Source organism: Oncorhynchus mykiss, chromosome 16 (assembly GCF_057628025.1).
Source record: "Oncorhynchus mykiss isolate SJ-2025 chromosome 16, ASM5762802v1, whole genome shotgun sequence".
NCBI classification, from domain to species: domain Eukaryota; kingdom Metazoa; phylum Chordata; class Actinopteri; order Salmoniformes; family Salmonidae; genus Oncorhynchus; species Oncorhynchus mykiss.
The window spans coordinates 14,468,516-14,484,956 of record NC_143037.1 but is presented as its reverse complement, the minus strand read 5'-3'; the positions used below and the strand labels follow the sequence as shown (position 1 = coordinate 14,484,956).

Below are 16,441 nucleotides of genomic sequence, written 5' to 3'. Positions count from 1 at the left end.
CTTGAGATCACTCAAAGGCCTCTGTGCTTCATTTTTTAATGACCTTTAGAGAAACTTTAGAAATCCCTCAACCGGAAATAATTAGCCCCAACTCTGTAGGAAATCTCAGACAAAGAGCAGTCGAGGTTGCCAAGTCTGAGGGAGAGTGTGAGAGCTAAATAATGGAGAAGATTTGGGGAAAGGTCATACTAATCAAGGCGAGAGAGAGTGGAGATTTTACAGGGTATTGGGACTCAGATCCTTGTATAGTTACTGTAATGCAGCGTGTCAGCTGTTGACTGTAGCACTGTCAAAGCCTAGTTTCACTATTACAAGCAGTGGTTGTGTATCAAAAGAGAGGGATTGCACAGAGAAGTCACAAAGCAATGGTCTCGGTCACTCTATAATAACTGTAATTTTCCTCTTAATAATGATCTCATGTTGACCAAGGCAATGCATTCAGTGCTGTAAATGTGAGCATTAGTATTCACTGAAGACTAGAATTTGATTTCATATTTTACGTTTCAAACTCCTTGTCTTCTTATGGCAATGTGTTTTATAGTTAGATGAGTGTGCTGCTGACTTCACTGTGCTAATCTGCTCTCTCTCTCTCTCTCTCTCTCTCTCTCTCTCTCTCTCTCTCTCTCCTCTTTCTCCTCTTTCTTCTCTTTCTAGCCTGCGAGTTGATGACCCAGGGCATCCTGGCTCTGGTCACCTCTACCGGCTGTGCCTCGGCCAGCGCCCTCCAATCCCTGACTGACGCAATGCACATCCCACACGTGTATGTCCAGCGCAGTGGCGAGGGCTCACCACGCACCACCTGCCAGCTCAACCCCAGCCCCGACGGCCAACGCTACACCCTGGCGGCGCGCCCGCCCGTCCGTCTCAACGACGTCATGCTCACCCTGGTCGGCGAGCTGCGCTGGCAGAAGTTCATCGTCTTCTATGACAACGAGTATGGTAAGTGTGGAGTGTGGAGTGGCTGGCTAGTGAACATGCTTCAAGGCTGGCACTAAAAAGATTCTAGAGTATTGTGGAAGGAGGTTGATGACGAGAGGTGAGGGGGTGAGGTGGCGAGGGCTGCAGGATGGTCTGTCTCCGACGACAAAAGTGCTCCAATCAATGAAGCCTCTCAGAGTTGAGTGATCGGATGGAGGAAATAGAGCTTACTCACCGTCACATGGGAGGCTCTCGCTGTGAGAAGTGGGAGAGAGGGAGAGAGGATGTCTTACTCATCAACGAACCACCTGTTCCTGATACTTAACAAATCATGTTAATCAGGATCAAATTAGTCTGATTTTAGTATGATGAAATGTACTGTACAGCAGCTTCATGGTAGGATCCAAGATTTCACAGCATGTTCCTTTCAGCTCAATGTTTTTCTATATTTTTTATTGTTCCACTATATGAGTCTATATTTGTGAAGGTGTAGAGCGGTATCAGGAAAGGTCAGAAGTTCAACCTGTCTATGTGTGGTTTGCTTCAGTGATGCCCTTGAACCAGGGTCTTTATCAGCATAACCCAGTTGTTTCAATATTGTCGGATGACTGCATACCGCCATATTCGACTGCTTTTCTATAGCTGATGAAACTTGAGGATGTTTTTCAATAGAAACTGGGGCATGTGGATTCTCGGAACAGTATAGCAGATTGCAGTGCATGTGTTTGTGGCACTCTGTCTATCTGAAGAAGAGCAACGGATTAGAAATGGTTATTATGTCTTCTTGTGTTGTGCTTCTTAATTTGTTGTTTTAGTAAATGCAACATCTTAATATTTCTATATTAAGAGGAGGACGCATAATGTCTTCCTGTTCTTCAGGAAAACAAACATTCAGGTGGACATTATGAAAGGAAATTGCACAACACTATAATTCACAAGGTAAAATCATAACAGAGCACAATAGATGGTTGTCACCAAACCATCTGACTCAACAAATGATTTTTAGCACACACAGGCATGTACAAGCCAGCTTTTTCCTCCCCATCACTCTATCCAGCCCCAGCCTCAACAATATCACTCCCTTTGATGAGCAAATGCATTAAATAAGTGAGGGGAGACGAAGAAAGCACATTTATTCAAATTAAGTCCTTTAAGTTTATTAGGAGCAGATGGGGTCTGGGTTTGGGTGTCTAGGCCTGGCTCCAGCATGGCCCAGGCCTGACAGCTGAGTGATGATGATTAAGGAGAGACCTTGGATTGCATTGCTGCTTCCATCCCGTCTCCCCCTGCCTCCCTTGCCTCCCCAGCCCCTCTCTCAACCTCCGTGCTCATTTTCCCTTTCATTCTGTCTGTCTTTCATCCCCTCTCTCTCTTCGCCTTCCACTGTAATTCGCTTTCTGTCTGTGTGTGTTTATCTTTCTCTGTGTTTGTTTTGCTGTCATACTCTCTCTCATTCTCTTTCTCAGTCACTTCGTCATGGAAACCCTGTTTCGCCTCATAAAGTACAGACAATTCCCTCTTTGCTGGTTTGCTTACAAAAGGACAAAAGGGCAAATCCCTCTACCCGTTTTAGCGATATGTACACTGATGCTGCTGGAAATGCAGAAATAGCATTTCAGTTCTTTTTTTTAAACTTCAGTCCCACAAACAGTGTGGAGTAGACTGTTTTTGGTTGGCACATGGTTGGTAAACTGCTGAAACAATGTTTACTGCTCTGCTATCGCCATCATAGCTAACTGTGAAACCTTTTTGGTTATACCACACACATAGCACTGCTCTCAACAGTCTTGTGCAAAATAACCTCGTTAGAAATGAATGAATGAATTAACAAACATGCCCCACTCCCCATCTCTCAACTTCTCAGCTCTCCAGCCTCACCCAGGAATGTGGCACTTCTTTCCCCTACTCCTATCTGACTACAGGGTCATTGGCTGGGCTATGGAATGCCATTATACTGTTGGAGGTGTTGAGACTCAGGATTTAGACGGCGGGTCTCTATAGAATGAAGAGGTGTGACGAGGGGGGGGGACGACACACCACAGCTATAGTCCACTGAATTGATTTGCCGGGTACATTGATCTGCTCCGTCTGTCACACAGTGCTCCGCCGAATGTTCCGCCAAGCATGAGACAACAGTTGGGCCACATCAAATATGGACTCCCAATCACAGACAGGGTTGGAGCTGGACTGGCTCCAGTGTTGACTGGGATGGTGTCCCAAATAACGCCCTACCCCATGTATAGTGCACTACTTTAGACCAGGGTCCATAGGGCTTTGGTCAAAAGAGAGAGTAGTGTTCCACTTAGGATGCATCCTGGGACCTCCTGTTTTCACCTGCAACAATAAGAGCCACCTGCCAGCCAGCTGGAACGAAAGCCTCCTGATTTTGTAAAAATATATATAATGTAAAAGGGAGTATGAGGTGAGAAGCAACGAGGGCTGAATGATTTTGTTTTGACTCACAGGGTTCTGATGTGACTACACATTGCTATACATGGGTTGCTGCATTCCTTTCTGCCTGATAGTTTCCAATGCTGTCTGGAGCTAACATACTGGAGTAGCCATATCATTAGGTTTGGGTTATAAAGGGTCATTTCAATAGTATTTAATATATTATTATGTTGATGAGGGGTCATTTATAGGGGGTCAGAGTTAATTGCTTGAGTGGATACCCAGGGTCAGGGTTCGCCACAATAATATTTTCATAATCACTATCAGAGTTAACATGCATTAGCCTATACTGACACTGGACACTGCCTTGAATGCAGGGCATTCAAGTTGAACACCAGTTCAACGCCCCCTGTGGCTGACCTGATCTGCTCACTTAGCCTCTTAGCGCTAGCTTAAGCCATTCATTTCTTTCTGACCTTCATCATTTTGTTTATACATGTATTTTCCCAGTCTAGGCGTTTGGTCCGCAGCAATTTCATTATATTTAGTGGTGTAGCTTTACGAAATCACAAGCCATAAAGTGAGGGTGGTTGATTACTGTCCCACTTTTTTATACCCACTGTCATGATATTAATGTCAGCCTTAGTATAAATAAACCAATATCAGCCTGCGGAGGTGATTTCATTTATGTGTGGCCCGAAATCAGCTGAGTCACTCCCAGGAACTCCTCATTCAAAAAGCTTCTATAACTTTTACTGCACCCTTACCACTCACTGTGTCATTCAAATGGTGTGATGATATTGATGACACCCTCCAGAATACAGGAGCCTCATGAGCCCAGACAGATTTATTTACACAAACAGTTCCCCCAGGAGTGCATGGCTAGGCTTTCAGAGTGGAACAACTGAGGACAACTCCACTCACAAATCAGTCACTCTTACTATCCGTCCGAGACATGTAATAAAGTGTTATCAATTACTAAGTTCCATCTTGTAGTTCCTGTCTGCTATATTCAACAACGTTCAGTTAAACAAGTGAACTCCGCGATGACTTATTTAAAGGCAGTGATTGCGTAAGCCGGGCGAGAACGCTTAAAACAAGGATATACCCTGAACCCATACTAGAAAGAGTCCCATATTTACAGAGCATTAGTGCTTAAATAAATGGCTACTGTGGCCTATCATCTTAAGCTCGCCCACTTGGCTGTATTTGCTTGTGGCTTTACTGGCCTATGACTCCTGATAAACACCATCAGTTCAGTCAAGGACTTTGAACGTGCATATGAAGGATGGGGAGTTGGAGGGAGATAGAGGAGGCTCATTTGAACTGGATGTTTTGTAAATCACTGCGTGACTTCGGCTGAGTCTCCGCGGGCTTTATATAATGCTGAGTAATTCCCGGAGCTGCTTGATGCTCTGAGACAGGTCGCTCCAGGAGAGGCCAACAGAAGGCACCTCACATCACAGTTCCAGTCTATCCTCCAGCAGCTCCAAAAAAGCCCGCAAGCCCCTCGCCTCTGGAAGGCAGATTAGCCGACACCTGTGTGGGATCACAGGGAGCGCCGCCTGCGTTAGTGCCGCTCTAGCATGGCGCCACATTTGGATCATCTGACGATTTTGTAAATGTACATAACATAGTGGATTAACTCTGGGAATGGTGTGAACCGTTGGGGAAACAGAGGAGAAGAGAGGAAGTGGTGGATCAAAAGGAGGTTGATTATCATCAATAGTCAGATGCCACATTACAGATGTGCATATGGCGGCGGGTGCTTTTGTGTTGTTTTTTCCATTGTTTGTAGTGTAGGGCTGTTTGCATTGATTTAATACCGCTCATCTTTCATCTGTATAACAGAGCTTCCTGAAAAAACTCATTCTGATTTCATCCAGCCAGACTGAATGTACATTTTTCCTGCAGCTGTTTATGAAAAGTGTCAGTAATTTTGACTTACTTAATAGTGGGCGGCAGGTAGCCTAGTGGTTAGAGCGTTGGGCCAGTAACTGAAAGGTTGCTAGATTGAATCCCCGAGCTGACAAGGTAAAAATCTGTCGTTCTGCCCCTGAACAAAGCAGTTAACCCACTGTTTCTAGACCGTCATTGTAATTAAGAAGTTGTTCTTATCTGAAGTGCCTAGTTAAATAAAGGTTAAGTTTTTTAAAAATGTAACAGTCATGGAAAAACTACTCAATGGTCATACTTGAGTAAGAGTAAATATACCTTAATGGAAAATGACTCAAATGAATGTGAAAGTCACCCAGTAAAATATTACTTGAGTAAAAGACTAAAAGTATCTGCTTCTATATGTACTTAAGTACACGGGTGAAAAAACTACTCAATTAAAATAAAGAAAACCCCTTGAATGAGTAGGGGTGTTTTTTATGACTGGTACATTCTCCCACATTTCTGGTTGGCAACACAGGGAACCCAAAGATATGCAAAAAACTGTTGTATTACTACAGAAAGTATTACCTCTTTTTGACAGCAACTATTTCCCTTTTTATTTGATGTTACAGACAAACTAGGAACAACAATAATAGCATAATGCCTCTGACTTTATCAGAACCTTGCCCATACTGGTATATACTGTAATTGCATCAATATAATACCAACCAACTTTTTTTTTACTTGTTAAATGCATTATACTGCTGTTGTACCATAGTAACTCACAAGATGGTATGATATGATCATTTTTGGTACCAATTATCATAATTGTGCATTACTATGGTAGAATGTGGAATGCAGGTTAAAAAACATGGTATTTCCACGATCCTCACCTATACCATGGTATAAAGTATGCAATGCTATAGTATTATTTAGTCACAATCGCAGTATTGGGGTAGTACAAATTATACTTTAAGGTTAAAACCATGATACATTTCTATGATTCCGACTATATCATGGTATAAGTGAAAGTACCATAGTAGTAACATGGTACATTTTTGTAAGGAGACAGCACTCATTCCTCATCATATTAAATACTTAATAGGAATTAAGTTATTTTGAGAATCCACTTAAAATTGTATGATGACACATACCTATACTACATGACCAAAAGTATGTGGACACCTGCTCGTCGAACATCTCATTCCAAAATCATGGGCATTAATATGGAGTTGGTCCCCCCTTTTCTACTATAACAGCCTCCACTCTTCTTTCCACTAGATGTTGGAACATTGCTGCGGGGACTTTCTTCCATTTAACCACAAGAGCATTAGTGAGGTTGGGCACTGGTGTTGGGCGATTAGGCCTGGCTTGCAGTCGGGCATTCCAATTCATCCCAAAGGTGTTCGATGGGGTTGAGATCAGGGCTCTGTCCAGGGCAGTCAAGTTCTGCCACACCTATCTTGACAAACAATTTATGTATGGACCTTGCTTTGTGCATGCTGAACCAGGAACCAGGAAAAGGCCTTCCCCAAACTGTTGCAACATAGTTGGAAGCACAGAATCCTCTAGAATGTCATTGTGTGCTGTGGCGTTAAGATTTGCCTTCACTGGAACTAAGGGGCCTAGATTGAACCATGAAAAACAGCCCCAGATCATTTTTCATACTCCACAAAACTTTACAGTTTGCACTATGCATTCGGTCAGCTAATGTTCTCCAGGCATCCACAAAACCCAGATTCGTCTATCGGACTGCCAGATGGTGAAACGTGATTCATCACTCCAGAGACCGCGTTTCCACTGCTCAAGAGTCCAATGGCGGAGAGCTTTACACCACTCTAGCCGATGCTTGGCATTGCTCATGGTGATCTTAGGCTTGTGTGCGACTGCTCAGCCATGGAAACCCATTTCATGAAGCTCCCGACACAAAGTTATTGTTTCCAGAGGAAGTTTGGAACTCGGTAGTGAGTGTTGCAACCGAGGATAGACGATTTTTACATGCTACATTCTTCAGCACTCCTATTCTGTGAGTTTGTGTTGCCTACCACTTTGCGGCTGAGTTGTTGTTGCTCCTAGACGTTTCCACTTCACATTAACAACAAGTACAGTTGACTGGGGCAGTTCTAGCTGGGCAGAAATTTGATGAACTGACTTGTTGGAAAGGTGGCATCCTATGACGGTGCCACTTTGGAAGTCTGAGTTCTTCAGTAAGGCCATTCTACTGCCATTGTTTTTTCTATGGAGATTACATGGCTGTGTGCTAGAGTTTACACACCTGTCAGCAAAGGGTGTGGCTGAAATAGACCAATCCACTAATTTGAAGGAGTGTCCACTTACTTTTATATATATAGTGTATTCAGGGCTGCATTAACTGAGACAAAAACGTTAACACGGCCTCATTTACACTAAGCCATTGCCATACAACAAAATCACAGTCACAGTGAGCCAGCAGAAAATGCCAGTCTGGTAATTATGTTCCTGTCTTACAATGTCTGAGTCTTGTTGTTCAATGTACCAGTATTGTAAACTCTGCAAAATTACCATCCCTTTTTCAGGACCCTTTCTTTGAAAGATAATTTGTAAAAATCCAAATAACTTCACAGATCTTCATTGTAAAGGGTTTAAACACTGTTTCGCATGCTTGTTCAATGAACCATAAACAATTAATGAACATGCACCTGTGGAAAGGTCATTAAGACACTAACAGCTTACAGACGGTAGGCAATTAAAGTCACAGTTATGAAAACTTAGGACACTAAAGAGGCCTTTCTACTGACTCTGAAAATCACCAAAAGAAAGATGCCCAGGGTTCCTGCTCATCTGTGTGAACGTGCCCTAGGCATGCTGCAAGGAGGCACGAGGACTGCAGATGTGACAAGGGCAATAAATTGCAATGTTCTTACTGTGAGATGCCTAAGACAGAGCTACAGGGAGACAGGACGGACAGCTGATTGTCCTCGCAGTGGCAGACCAAGTGTAACAACACCTGCACAGGATCGGTACATCTGAACATCACACCTGCGGGACAGGTACAGAATGGCAACAACAACTGCCCGAGTTACACCAGGAACGCACAATCCCTCCATCAGTGCTCAGACTGTCCGCAATAGGCTGAGAGAGGCTGAACTGAGGGCTTGTAGGCCAGTTGGTAGGTCAGGTCCTCACCAGACATCAGCGGAAACAACGTTGCCTATGGGCACAAACCCACCGTCACTGGACCAGACAGGACTGGCAAAAAGTGCTCTTCACTGACGAGTCTCGGATTTGCATTTATCGTCGAAGGAATGAGCTTTACACCAAGGCCTGTACTCTGGAGTGGGATCACTTTGGAGGTGGATGGCCCATCATGGTCTGGGGCGGTGTGTCACAGCGTCATCGGACTGAGCTTGTTGTCATTGCAGGCAATCTCAACGCTGTGTATTACAGAGAAGACATCCTCCTCCCTCATGTGGTACCCTTCCTGCAGGCTCATCCTGACATGATCCTCCAGCAGGACAATGCCACCAGCCATACTGCTCGTTCTGTGCATGATTTCCTGCAAGACAGGAACATCAGTGTTCTGCCATGGACAGCAAAGAGCCCGGATCTCGATCCCATTGAGCACGTCTGGGACCTGTTGGATTGGAGGGTGGGGGCTAGGTTCATTCCCCCCAGAAATGTCTAGGAACTTGCAGGTGAATTGGTGGAAGAATGGAGTAACATCTCACAGCAAGAACGGGCAAATCTGGTGCAGTCCATGAGGAGGAGATGCACTGCAGTACTTAGTATCTGGTGTGGCCACCAGCTGCATTAACTGTTACTTTTGATTTTGATTTTGACCCCCCCCCCCCTTTGTTCAGGGACACATTATTCCATTCACATGTCTGTGGAACTTGTTCAGTTTATGTTTCAGTTGTTGAATCTTGTTATGTTCATACAAGTATTTACACATGCTAAGTTTGCTGAAAATAAACGCAGTTGACAGTGAGAGGACGTTTATTTTTTTGCTGAGTTTGTTCATTCTTTAGGAGGCACAGTAAAGACATTACTTGACAAAGACATACAATAGCCTAAATGGTACGTTTTGTACTTAAATAGCTCCTCTTCAGTCAAAGCTGCACTGTTAGAAGAGTCAACGGCGTCACCGGCTTCCTTCTGCCAATTGTATTCAATGCACCTTTTTCTTTGACCGTCTTTGCCTTTGAGACAAAGGGAATCATGATGACAACTTCTACACTGTGTTTCAGTGTTTCTCCTCATCAGTGCCTGGACTTCACACAAGGCCAGCTGATGATGAATCCTTGGGGGATGTCATTGAGAAGAGCCTTCATGGTCGTCGGATTTGCGGCGCCAATTTGTTGTCGCTAATTAAGCATTCAACTGGGCCTGCGAGTGACATTGTCTAGACACCTGCAGCAGCTCCAATATTTGGGCTTTTTTATTTTCTTACGATTGATGCTTTGATGTTGCCTCCAATTAAAGTCCTTAATTGGCCAGTAATCTTCACTAAGGGAAGTGGATGTAGCGGGGGTAGGGACTCGGTGAGACGTTGTGTGTTAATGACTACGTCCCCTTCTTAATCTCTACCCACCACACTCACCTGGGGCCCTCACCGTGTGATGTGGACGGTCTGGGAGACTGGAGTTTGCGAGGGCGATGGGAGTGCTATGAGAGAGTGATAGAGATGTAGATATGGGGAGGTAGAGAGAGAGAGATTGGGGAGGTAGAGAGAGGGGTAGAAAGAGATGGGGTAACTGGAGAGAGGGGGGAAAGAGAAAGAGGGATCACCATTCATCTCACTTTCATTTGTTATTTTCCTCTCTCATTCCATCCTACCTCCCTCCCTCCCTCCCTCGCTCCCTCCCTCTCTCCATCCCTCCCTCCCTCCCTCCCCTCCCTTTCTATCTCTCTCTCTGTCTCTTCAAATCCCAAGGGGTCTGTTGCTAGGCTCTGACATCCTTATCTTCTCTATCTCTTCTTTTAGAACTGGGACTGTGATCTTAAACATCTTTGTTCCATCAAAGGTGTGATATAATATAATCAGATATGATAGGAAGGCTATTTTCGCCTGGCTGGACCTGGGGTAGATGACGACATTGCTATGATTGATCCCCCTGCACCCCTGTCCGTCGGCCCTTGGTCTGTTCTGCTGCTCTGCAGACACTCCACAGCCATAAAAAGTTGAGCGGAAAATCGTGCCGGGAGCGAAACACACTTTGACATTTGTCTTCATTAACTGTTTTTGTGTTGTGGTGTTATTTACTCCTCTACGAATTGGGCAGATTCCTTGCAATGTCTGTCTTTTCATGACCTATCCCGCATGGCCAATAAATATGACCAAGATAAAGCATCATTGGATTGTTCAGGTATGCACCCCAGGTCCAAACCATTCAGATTGCATCTAATGTACAGATGTCGGATCTTAACTTGATACCATGTACAGCAGGAAATGCAAACTTGTTGTATCATCAATGTTTATTAAAACTTATTTGGGATGGGTGGGACATTAGCGTCTGGTGAAATCTGGTGAAATTGCAGAGCGCGAAATTCAAATTAAATTACTATAAATATTAAACTTTCATGAAATCACTATTGCAATAAATCAAAATATAGTTTAACTTGTTGTTAATCCAGCCAAGGTGTCAGACTTCAAAAAGGCTTTACAGCGAAAGCAAACCATGCTGAGGACAGTGTCCAGCACACAAATGCATAACAAATCATTTTCAACCAGGGAGTTGCGACACGAAAGTCAGAAATAGCAATATAACATATGCCTTACCTTTGAAAATCTTCTTCTGTTGGCACTCCAAAATGTCCCAGTTACATTACAAATGGTCCTTTGTTCCCAGTTTAGCTGGCATGTTTCAGTCAATAATCCATTCGGTTTCCCTCTTTCAAAATGCATACAAAGTGAATCCCAAACGTTACCAATAAATGTATCCAAACAAGTCAATCAACGTTTATAATCAATCCTTAGGTACCCTAATACGCAAATAAACAATACAATTTAAAACAGAGAATCGTTGTCTTTACCGGAGATAAACAAAAAGAACTCGCTGTCTCTGCCATGTGCTTGGAAACTACAGCCAAAATGGGAGCCACTTAGAAAAACTACAACTTCTCCCCAATTTCTCCAAAACCAGCCTGAAACAGTTTACTTGGGCACGCTTTTCATCCGGATGTCAAAATACCGCCCCCTATATCAAATAAGTTTTAAAAAGGCTTCTAAAGTTAGTAATGTCCACTTAAAAATGTCAGACTTGATTTGACCTAACTAAAAATGTGTCAACACCCAGATAATGTTCCATTAATTATAATCCACACAATAATTCACATTTCCTGTTGCAGGATTAGTTTCTGCTGTAAGAACCTGGTAACAAAGATCTTACACCCGTAAAGTAATTTAATGCATTAGATTGTAGACTATAGCATAGTATGCACCTAACACTGAGTGTACAACACATTAGGAACACCTGCTTATTCCATGACATAGACTGACCAAGTGAATCAAGGTGAACGCTATGATCCCTTATTGATGTCACCTGTTAAATCCACTTAATCTCTGGCGCCGACCCAGGACATTGGATCTAATCCCAGAGGCCGATTCAAAACAACGTCGCCACAGAAGAGGTTGACAGAGTGGCCTCCTGGTCAGGCTTTGAAGGCGTGCACACTCTCCTCCACTTCTGAGTATACTATTCGCCAATGTCCAGTCTCTAGACAACAAGGTGGACAAAAATAGGTTAAGGGTTGCCTCCAGAGAGACATCAGAGATTGTAACATTCTCTGTTTCACGGAAACATGGCTCTCTCTGGATATGTTGTCGGAGTCAGTACAGCCACCGGGCTTCTTCATGCGTCGCACCGACAGAAATAAACATCTCTCTGGGAAGAAGAAGGGCAGGTGTGTATGCCTCATGATTAACGACTCATGGTGTAATCATAACAACATACAGGAACTCAAGTCCTTCTTTTCACCTGACCTAGGATTCCGTACAATCAAATGCCGACCATATTATCTCCCAAAATAATTATTATCAGTTATCATCATAGCTGTGTATATAACCCCTCAAGCAGATACCACGACGGCCCTCAAGGAACTTCACTGGACTCAATGTAAACTGGAAACCATATATCCTGAGGCTGCATTTATTGTAGCTGGGGATTTTAACAAAGAAAATTTGAGAACAAGCATATCGATTGCAGCACTCACGCAGGCAAAATGCTGGACCGCTGCAAATCTAACCTCCGCGATGCATACAAGGCCCTCCCTCGCACTCCATCATCCTACTGTCCTATAGGCAGAAATTCAAACAGGATGTACCCGTGACTAGAACAATTCAACGCTGGTCTGACCAATCAGAATCCACTCTTCAAGATTGTTTTGTTCACGCGGACTCGGTGAGGGAGTTTATAAGGAAGTGCATTGGAGATGTTGTACCCACTGTGACTATTACAACCTACCCTAACCAAAAACCATGGATAGATGGCGGCATTCGCGCAAAACTGAAAGTGCGAACCTCTGTGTTTATCCGGACGAATATGGCCAAATTTAAAGAGTGTAAGGCAATCAAACAAGTGAAATGCCAGTATAGGGACAAAGTAGTCACAATTCAACGGCTTAGACACGAGACGTACAGTGGGGACAACAAGTATTTGATACACTGCCGATTTTGCAGGTTTTCCTACCTACAAAGTATGCAGAGGTCTGTCATTTTTTATTATAGGTACACTTCAACTGTGAGAGACGGAATCTAAAACAAAAATCCAGAAAATCACATTGTATGATTTTTAAGTAATTCATTTCCATTTTATTGCATGACAAGTATTTGTAACCTTTGTTTGCAATTACAGAGAACATATGTTTCCTGTAGTTCTTGACCAGGTTTGCACACACTGCAGTAGGGATTTTGGCACACTCCTCCATACAGACCTTCTTCAGACCCTTCAGGTTTCAGGGCTGTCGCTGGGCAATACGGACTTTCAGCTCCCTCCAAAGGTCCGGACAACAGGCGCTCCGATTTGACACACTGAACTCTGTCTGAGAAGTAGTTGGTGAACCAGACGAGGCAGTCATTTGAGAAACCAAGTCTGTTGAATCTTTTCATAAGAATACAGCGATTGACAGAGTCTAAAGCCTTGGCCAGGTTGATGAATGCAGCTGCACAGTATTGTCTCTTATCGATGGCGTTTATGATATCATTTAGGACCTTGAGCATGGTTGAGGTTCACCCATGACCAACTCGGAAACCAGATTGCATAGCGGTGAAGGTACGGTGGGATTCGAAATGGTTGGTGATCTGTTTGTTAACTTAGCTTTCGAAGACCTTAGAAAGGCAGGGTAGGATGGATATACACGTAGGTCTGTAGCAATTTGGGTCTAGAGTGTCTCCCCCATTGAAGAGAGGGATGACCGCGGCAGTTTTCCAATCTTTGGGGGTCTCAGACGATACGAAAGAGAGGTTGAACAGGCTAGTAATAGGGGTTGCAACAATTTGGGCGGATCATTTTAGAAAGAGAGGGTCCAGATGCTGTTCATTGATTACAGCTCAGCATTCAACATCGTAGTACCCTCAAAGCTCATCATTAAGCTGGAGGCCCTGGGTCTCAACCCCGTCCTGTGCAATTGGGTCCATTACTTTTTTATGGGCCGCCCCCCAGGTGGTGAAGGTAGGAAACAAAATCTCCACTTCGCTGACCCTCAACACAAGGGTGCGTGCTCAGCCCCCTCCTGTACTCCCTGTTCACCCATGACTGCGTGGCCATGCACGCCTACAACTCAATCATCAAGTTTGCAGACGACACAACAGTAGTGGGCTTGATTACCAACAATGACGAGAAAGGCAGGAGGTGAGGGCACTCAGAGAGTAGTGTCAGGAAAACAACCTCTCACTCAACGTTAACACAACAAAAGAGATGATTGTGGACTTCAGGAAACAGCAAAGGGAGCAGCTCCCTATCCACATCGAAGGGATAGTAGTGAAGAAGGTGGAAAGTTTTCTGTTCCTCAGCGTACACATCCCAGACAAACTGAAATGGTCCACCCAAACAGACAGTGTGGTGAAGAAGGTGCAACAGCGCCTCTTCAACCTCAGGAGGATGAAGACATTTGGCTTGTCATCTTAAACCCTGACACAATTTTACAGATACACAATTGAGAGCATCCTGTCGAGCTGTATCACCGCCTGGTACGGCAACTGCACCGCCCTCAACCGCAAGGCTCTCCAGAGGGTGGTGCGGTCTGCACAATGCATCACAGAGGGCAAACTACCTGCCCTCCAGGACATACAGCACCTGATGTCACAGGAAGGCCAAAAAGATCATCAAGGACAACAACCACTCGATCCACTGCCTGTTCACCCCGCTACAATCCAGAAGGTGAGGTCAGTACAGGTTCACCAAAGCTGGGACCTAGAGACTGAAAAACAGCTTGTATCTCAAGGCTAACAGACTGCTAAACAGCAATCACTAACTCAGAGAGGCTGCTCTCTACATAGAGATTCACTTGTCACTTTAAACAATGCCACTTTAATAATGTTTACATATCTTACATTACTTATCTCATATGTATATACTATATCTTATACCATCTATTTCATCTTGCCTATGCCGCTCAGCTATCGCTCATCCATATGTACATATTCTTATTCTATCCCTTTAGATTTGTGTGTATTAGGTAGAATTGTTAGATTACTTGTTCGATATTACTGCACTGTCGGAACTAGAAGCACAAGCATTTCGCTACACTCGCATTAAGATCTGCTAACCATGTGTATGTGACCAATCAAATTTGATTTGATTTGGAGGGAAGGAGCCAGGGTAAAATTATTTTTAAGCCTTGAGACAATTGAGACTTGAACTGTGTATGTGTGCCATTCAGAGGGCGAATGGACAAGACAAAATATTTAAGTGCCTTTGAATGGGGTATGGTTTGTATATGTCAAGAACTGCAACACTACTAGGTTTTTCACACTCAACAGTTTCCTGTGTGTTTCAAGAATGTGCCACCACCAAAAGGACATCTAGCCTACTTGACATCCACTGTGGGAAGCAATGGAGTCAACAATGGACCAGTATCCCTATGGAACACTTTCGACACCTTCTGGAGTCCATGCCTCGATGACTTGAGACTGTTTTGAGGGCAAAAGGGAGTACAACTCAATATAAGGATGGTGTTCCTAATGTTTTGTACACACAGTGTACATCTCAACCAGTGGAGGCTGCTGAGCCGAGGACGGCTCATAATAATGGCTGGAACGGAATAAATGGAATGGCATCAAACATGGAAACCATGTTTGATGTTGTTGATACCTTTCCACTTATTTCCGCTCCAGCCAATACCACGTGCCCGTCCTCCCCAATTAAGGTGCCACCAACCTACTGTGATCTCAACACATCATACCGACCCCTTGCTCTTTGTGTAATCACTCTGCATCAAAGGAACTGTGCCTTTGCTGCTAATAGAGTAGCGTCTGAACGGTGAGCTCAGCTTTGACAGCAGCCTAAAACCCTTCAGTCTCTTCCCCCTCGTCTTGCCTCACCTCAGACAGGAATGCGGATGGAGGGGGAAGGCACCAACAGCACCAGCAGCACCAGCAGTGGCCATGATAAATGACACTTCTCTCTTTGCTCCCCTAGCTCCTGAGGATCCAGACATTTGCCTTTGACAACGAGGTGTGTTTTTCAGCCAATCCCATCACAATGCTCTTGGGGGAGAATGGGCAGATTATGCTGAGCTTCTCCATGTGCTCATTGGTAGGGGCCAGGAAATTAGACTGGTATTAGATGCACGATTGCTTTTTGCTCTTTACTCTGAAGCTTGAGTTCTTTTTTCCATATGCCTCCTTTGACGCCTTCACTTAAGCGCTGCGTGAAACAGTGGGGGTGAGAAGTCATTTGAAAGCAGCCGCCGTCTCGTGCGTCCTTCTGAGATGTGCTTACCAAGACACTGTGAAAATGGGTAGGTCTTATTTGTGAAGTGGTTGTACAATCGGGATTTGCAACAACTCCATCAGGCTTACATTGCATGATATGATCGGCCAGTGAGTCAGTTGAGACTGAAGTGTGTTTCAGCAGTATACTTGTAATGTTCATCTCAGCAGATGCTGTAAAATCCTGGAAAGGTACTTAATGTCATGAGATTAACGAAGGGATATTTTGAAGAGATGGATAATGATAGAAGAAAATGAAGCTATACCTGTCCCATCCTCTCCTCCTCTCCATACTGTGGAGTATAGAGCCTGGAGGAGGGATGAGCGTGGAGATTCTCTCCTGGA

At 44.2% G+C, this 16,441-nt stretch overlaps 1 protein-coding gene across 2 annotated transcripts in view; it reads left to right on the top strand.

Annotated features, from left to right (window-relative positions):
• The window catches only part of grid1b (glutamate ionotropic receptor delta type subunit 1b), a 392,400-nt gene that overhangs the window by 187,830 nt on the left and 188,129 nt on the right, over positions 1-16,441 (top strand). For both annotated transcript variants that reach the window (XM_036946259.2, XM_036946260.2), the window contains exon 3: positions 655-939. In XM_036946259.2, the coding sequence (XP_036802154.1) occupies positions 655-939 (285 nt within the window). The remainder of the gene's footprint in view (positions 1-654; positions 940-16,441) is intronic.